The sequence below is a fragment of the Argiope bruennichi genome, chromosome 6 (genome assembly GCF_947563725.1).
Source record: "Argiope bruennichi chromosome 6, qqArgBrue1.1, whole genome shotgun sequence".
Lineage (NCBI taxonomy): Eukaryota > Metazoa > Arthropoda > Arachnida > Araneae > Araneidae > Argiope > Argiope bruennichi.
The window spans coordinates 90,017,348-90,023,816 of NC_079156.1; the positions used below are offsets into that span (position 1 = coordinate 90,017,348).

Consider the following 6,469-nt stretch of genomic DNA (forward strand, 5'->3'; position numbering starts at 1 on the left):
AATTAAAGATTTTCATATTCATTTTTATATTTAATTGAAAATGTGTACAATATTGCCATTATTTGAAACTTTTGACTGTGTTTCAATAATGGTTTATGTTTTGATTATTATTTATAATCAAAAGGTCAGCGGATGTTGAAAATGTATTAATATTTTTATTTTTAATTTAATATTATAATAAATTATAATAAATTTTTTTTAGAATGCAATGTTATTTAAAAAATATTTTTAGTTGTCTCGTTTTGCTGATGGCAACTTGTAGTTTTATGCTAAGATAGAAGCCGGGTAGGATGTATTTTGAGTCTAAAATTTTTCTTTTTATTTAAAACGCAAAAGGAAACAGTGATTTTTCTTAGGCAGCTGTTTTGTGTGTTTCATCTCAATCGTATTTAAATAAGCATTAATGTAATAATGCAAATATACATCTTAACCTGGCGTTTATGATGTAAACAAACATATAATCCTCTAACTATTCAAAATCCCATAACCAATGTTAGCAACAAACCACGAAGAAGGAGAAAGAAAGCACATGATTGGACTAAAAAAGGTTGGCATAGTGAGAGAGTTAGTCAATTCTGTTTGTGTTTCGTTAGGATAATATAAACATAGTTTTGCATTACATTTTTTTTTTCGTCATTTTTACAGTATTTAATTCACATAATTTTTTAAACTTTTGTCAATATTGATGTCAATATATTGAAATTTGAATTGAAAAGAAAGAAAAAAGTATTTATTATAATAAAAAATGAGGTTGAGAACAATACAGGAAAATATGATTCAATAGAATTTAGGAAGAGTATGCATGTATGAAATGTAGTAAAAAAAAAGTAATTAAAAAGTAATACAATATATTTAAGCTAAATAATTATCACATATAGAGTAAAATAGTATTATAAAAAATATAAATTATTTTTAATTGTATAAACAATTGATTTATTGATTACTTGGAACTGCAAAATACTTAAAAAGTAAATGAATTTTATTTTTCAGATCTCCATATATTACTTAAATTTAATTGTTCATTTTTATTACAATACCTTTTAAAAAATCATTATTAATATGGATCTTTAGAATAAAGAGGAAGCATGAAGCTGCATTACATCCAGCTAAAAAGAATTCAGATAATGCATAATACCAGTTGAATCAAGATGGTGTATTTAACTGACAAAAGGAAGGAAGGGGAAATCTTATATTTTTTTCGTGTAGTTTTTTTTTTTTTTTTTCAAACCTCAGCATTTTTTAAAATTTAATTTATCTAAAAGTATGATTTTTTAAAAAATATTTTACTTTATTAAGAGAAATTAATTTTAGTTAAATAAAATAACCAGGTTTCCATTTGTTCAGTCCCATTGGAGCAATTTTTATCGTGTTGGGTCTTTTTCCTAAGATGAGATGGAAAACATGAATCTATTTAGAGCATAGTATGTTTTCATGAATCTATGTTATATTTGCTGATAAAGTAAAGAACTAGAGAAGTCCAAATATTGAAGTTATTTTTGTTAAAAACTATGTGATTATTAATCTCGAGGATTCAATGACCATCTTTCTACAAAATACCTCTCAAAAGAACAGGTATCTGATCATGGTTAAAGAGCATTGAAGAAAATGAAAAAAATCCTTATATTGGTAGGCATGCAATACAGATTCTTTGATAGTTAAGTAATTTTGAATAACCTTGCAATAATAAATTATTTCTACAAAGTGCTGCTTAAAAAGGCAGAAATCTGCTCATAGAAATTAAATAATTCCAATATTGATAGTCATGCAATTTTTGGTAATTCCGTTTTATTAAAGAGGCTTGCCATAAAGTGTATCCTAGTCAGCTGCTCTTGCTTATTACAGCTTGAGAAAATTGAAGCATACTGAATTAAAATATTGAATAACTTGAAGAGAAAAAGATTTATCACATTAATTTATGTTTTCAATTGTAACTTCATTCTTCAGATGTCATAAAATTTCTAATATGTTTTGGACTATATGTGTTTTATAAAACTTTCTGATCCATAAAAGTGGTAATTTGTCCACCTTTTTTACTACCTGGTGGCATCATTTATTATTTTTATTTATAAAAATATTAAATATTTAAATGACTTTTTTATAATAGGAACTTATTTTTATAGCTTATTTAATAAAAGTGCAGCAATCAGTATCAGTTCAAATATATTAACTGTTTTAAAACTGATTTTTAGTTATCAATTTTTTGTATCTTTTTTTTTTTTTTTTTTTTTTTTGAAAATAGGAAAATACAGGAGTAAAAAATTATGTTTCATGTTACGTAAAATATTTATCATATGAGACCAATAACTTCATTTAAAATAAAGTTTTTTATAATTTTATTTTATATGATTATGTTTTTGTATATTTATATGATTTTTCCCCCATTTTTGATGCTAATCCATTGAACTATGAAGAAAGTATTTTTGCCTTTGATATCTTTGAGTATAAACATGGAATTATTGTAAAATGCTAAAAAATAATTTGTAGAGACTGCTTTCAATTTACTGCAACCATTTCTTTAATTTAGTCCATTCAAACTTAACATATTACATGTCTGAATCAAAACTAATACAGACACTGCTAGTCTTATTACTTATGTCAGGATTTTTATTTATTTGTTGTTTCCATTGAAAAGGTTGTGCTAATACATACAATCCTAAAAATTATTATATTTTTGGATAGTATACAAGTTTTAAATATATTAGAATATAAATTATGAATGCAGTGTTTAATGTATTAGAGTTAATAAATACTAATAATTGCTGTAGCATTTTGTGAAAGGAATTTTCTAATATGTATGCATGTATTAAAACTAAGTATTTGCTAGAGCTATGAATAATCATAACCTATCTTTTAAAACTACGCTATGATATTTATATCATAATGCTATATTGCATCGGAACAAAAGTTTTCTTAGGACTATTTCAATAGTCAGAAGTTATAGGATTTAATATTCTGTCTGTTTTTTAATATGATACATTACCATTCATTTCTCTTTCCTATCAATATATTAATAAATGTATTAATATATTAATCAATATATTAATATAGATATGTATTTGGAATTCTATCAAAAGCTATTGATTAGAATTTAATTATCTTATTATGGTCCCCATATTTATTATAACATTTGAAGGGAATGAAATGATAATGTCAATACCACTGGTCAGATATTAAAATAATTTTAAGAGTATTTAATTAACTATATAGAGTTTGTGTCTAAACTAACTTGCATCTAAAGATTAACACTTTTAATTTAAAGTGAAGATGCACTCATTTGCATTCTATGAAGAGTATGTGTACTTCTAAAATTCTATTTGAACAGTATTTTTTTGGCTGTCTTAAGGTTAATGATTACATACACAAAAAAAACTTATTATAAATCAGCCAAAGGAAGATTTGCTGTACTTTGCGAAATTTATCTCTGATTAAAAGTAATATTGCATGGTTTCTTGAATTCTTGATTATTAAGTGTGATCATTAGCTGCAAATCTCCACTCTCATGAAACTATAAAATAAGGGTATTTTTTGACCATGTACCAAATGATGTGAATTTTCTGTTATTTAAAAGTTATCTTACTGAGGCTTATAAATGAATTTCATAAAAATTAGTTTTAAACACTTTTATTATCTTATTTATTTGAACATTCTTTCAATTTATGTGAGACTTTGAGCAATTATGCTAATTTAAAATGGATTTTATTTTGATATTTTATGATACAATTTTTTTTAGGTGTGAAAATAATGAATGAAGGACAATGAAGTTCAAAAAATTATTCAAGTTTGGAACACTATTTAAAACTCGAGCTGCACTATTTATTTATATAATTGTTACACTCTATTTCATTGATTACTTTGGTTTGTTGTTACATCTTTTAGAAGTTGATTATAATGAATTTTCCTTTCCATTAGACATTAATATGGAGGAAGTTTTATTAGCTTTGAAGAACCATGAAAAGATTCCATATAAACCTGTTAATGAATTTAATTATCCTTATAGAATAAGCAATAAAAAAAAATGTGTAAATGATAATGATGGTAATTTTGAAAAGGTAGTCATTTTATATGTTATCAAATCAGCTTTGTGTAATCAAAACAGAAGAGATGCCATCCGCAAATCATGGGGATGGGAAAATCGATTTTCTGATGTTAATATTAAAAGAATATTTGTGTTAGGCATTGGTTCTGATATTGACTTACAAAATAAAATAGATGAAGAATATGCAAGAAATAAAGATATGGTTCAAGCTGATTTTATTGATAGATATTACAATAACACCATAAAAACAATGATGGGCTTTAAATGGGTTGTTCAGAATTGTCCTAAAGCTCAATTTATTATGTTTGTTGATGATGATATGTATGTATCTACCAAAAATTTATTGAAATTCATTCGAAATCCTTTTAACAAAAGAGTTGGGTTTAGAAAGAAACGAGATATGAGTCAAAGTCTTTCTAATAAACATAAGGTTAACTTTTATTCCAAAGAGAATTTTTCTGAAACTCTAAGAAAGAATGGAAGTTCTAATATTCGAAAACTTTCGGAATTTGATCCAGTTTTAAGTGCATTTGATGGTCGACTTCTTGCTGGATATGTATTTTTTTCATCTCCCATGAGACATAAATCAAGTAAATGGTATATATCGCTGGCTGAATATCCATTTTCAAAATATCCACCTTATGTTACTGCTGGAGCTTATGTAGTATCTTATCCTGCTTTGGAAGATCTGTTCTATACCAGTATGTTTACTCAACATTTTAAGTTTGATGATGTGTATTTGGGCATAGTTGCAAAGAAATGTGGAATTTCTCCGTTTCATAATGAACATTTTTATTTTTGGAGAAAACCGTATAGCAAAGAAGGGTACAGTAATGTCATTGCATCTCATGGTTTTGAAGATCCTGATGAATTGAAGAAAATTTGGGAAGAACAAAGAAGTCTAGGCCATGCATAATTTTTTACTCATTCCCTGGAAGAAATTGGGGTCTGCCCTGTTTGGTTATCAAGTATTTGTTCTCAATTTGTCGATGTCATTAAACCCTTCTCTATACATATATGCTATTATTTCTTCTGGGATTGAATGTTGATTATTGCTAGTAATTTGGAGCAAAGTCTCATTCATCCAAACTCTTAAATGTTAGAATTTTCCTCTTCATTAACTTGTGATTTGATTGGAACTATAGAATTTTGATTTTACTCATGTAATTTGTATAGCTTCAATTTTTCTGCTTACTTTGTTGGTAGTAATGAAATGCAATTTTGATCATCTTGGGATTTAGTGTTCTAATTTGGATAGAGATGAAAGCATCACAATGGATAGGGATGAAAAATTTACTGCAGAATTTACCGTATAAAATGTGATAACACTCTAATTGATTGCATGACAAGTTTTTCTGGTAGCATTTTATAGCATCTGCATTATCTAATTGTAATATTTTGACAAATGTAATGATTATTTGTAGCATTTCTATTTGAGAAGGATAATTAATCTTTGAATTTGCATAAATCTGCAACATGTTGGTTTGTTTTCTTCAAACATATTGAAACAGTATTGATTTTTTTTCATCTTTAAATGAAAATTTTAATAGATAATATGATGAATGTAATAATGAATTTTGTACTGATCTTAATAAATAGTGATTCAATGACTTTTATGTATTTCATTTAAATCTTATTAAGTATATTGTAAATTTTGTTAGAGATTGATGGTTATTTGCTTTTTTATTTAATTTTCAATGTACCAGCTTCAACATTTCATGTAAATATTAATCATGTGCAACAAATTTTTTCCATTAACTAGTCATAAAATATTTAATGAAAGTAATTATGGATTGTGTGCCCAGACCAAGATATTTATTACTTTAAATGTTATGTATTGAATTTGTTGTGTTTATTTGTAATACTATACTCAGAAATTTTGCAGAAATTTTAGTCAATCAAAATGTATTGTTTTATAATTTGTAGATGTTTCTTACAAATAAAATATAAATTTAAGATGTGGATTTTCTTCATATGTATATTATTGAAATAAAATATATTTTTGCTATAATCTGCTCTTTATTTACATTTATAACATAATATAAGTAGCCTTTTCAAAAAATATAATAAGAAAATTGAATTTATATTTTATTGCAGTATTAAAACAACAAATATTTTCATACAGTACCAGATTTTCTGCTAAAGATTTGGTGGGTGGGAGTCTTTAAATGTTAAATTCTGCAAGATGCTTTCTATGCATAGATATAGTTACAATTAAATGTTTTCTCCTCAAATGTTATCTGTATTTCAAAAATATATATGTCTCTCAGAAAAGTTTTATTTTTCTTTTTTTTTCTATTATTGTGCATTACATAAAACATTTTTTTTTATAAACCGCACTATATGTTACTTCTTGTACATATTGCATTCGTGAGCTATTAGGGCAACATGCAATTTTTCATTGAGATTGCACAGTAATAAAATACAACCTAT

The 6,469-nt window shown here is 25.4% G+C and overlaps 1 protein-coding gene across 2 annotated transcripts; it reads left to right on the top strand.

The window, feature by feature from the left end:
• The first annotated feature begins 273 nt into the window (after positions 1-273).
• Positions 274-5,936, top strand: LOC129972907 (beta-1,3-galactosyltransferase brn-like). 2 transcript variants are annotated; one of them, XM_056087218.1, is made up of 2 exons: positions 274-547; positions 3,731-5,936. In XM_056087218.1, the coding sequence occupies exon 2, from the start codon at positions 3,756-3,758 to the stop codon at positions 4,950-4,952; it is 1,197 nt and encodes a 398-aa protein (XP_055943193.1). In that variant the 5' UTR covers positions 274-547; positions 3,731-3,755; the 3' UTR covers positions 4,953-5,936. The 2 variants fall into 2 exon arrangements, with proteins under 2 accessions (XP_055943193.1, XP_055943195.1); XM_056087220.1 differs by lacking the exon at positions 274-547 and adding an exon at positions 983-1,626.
• The last annotated feature ends 533 nt before the right edge of the window (positions 5,937-6,469 follow it).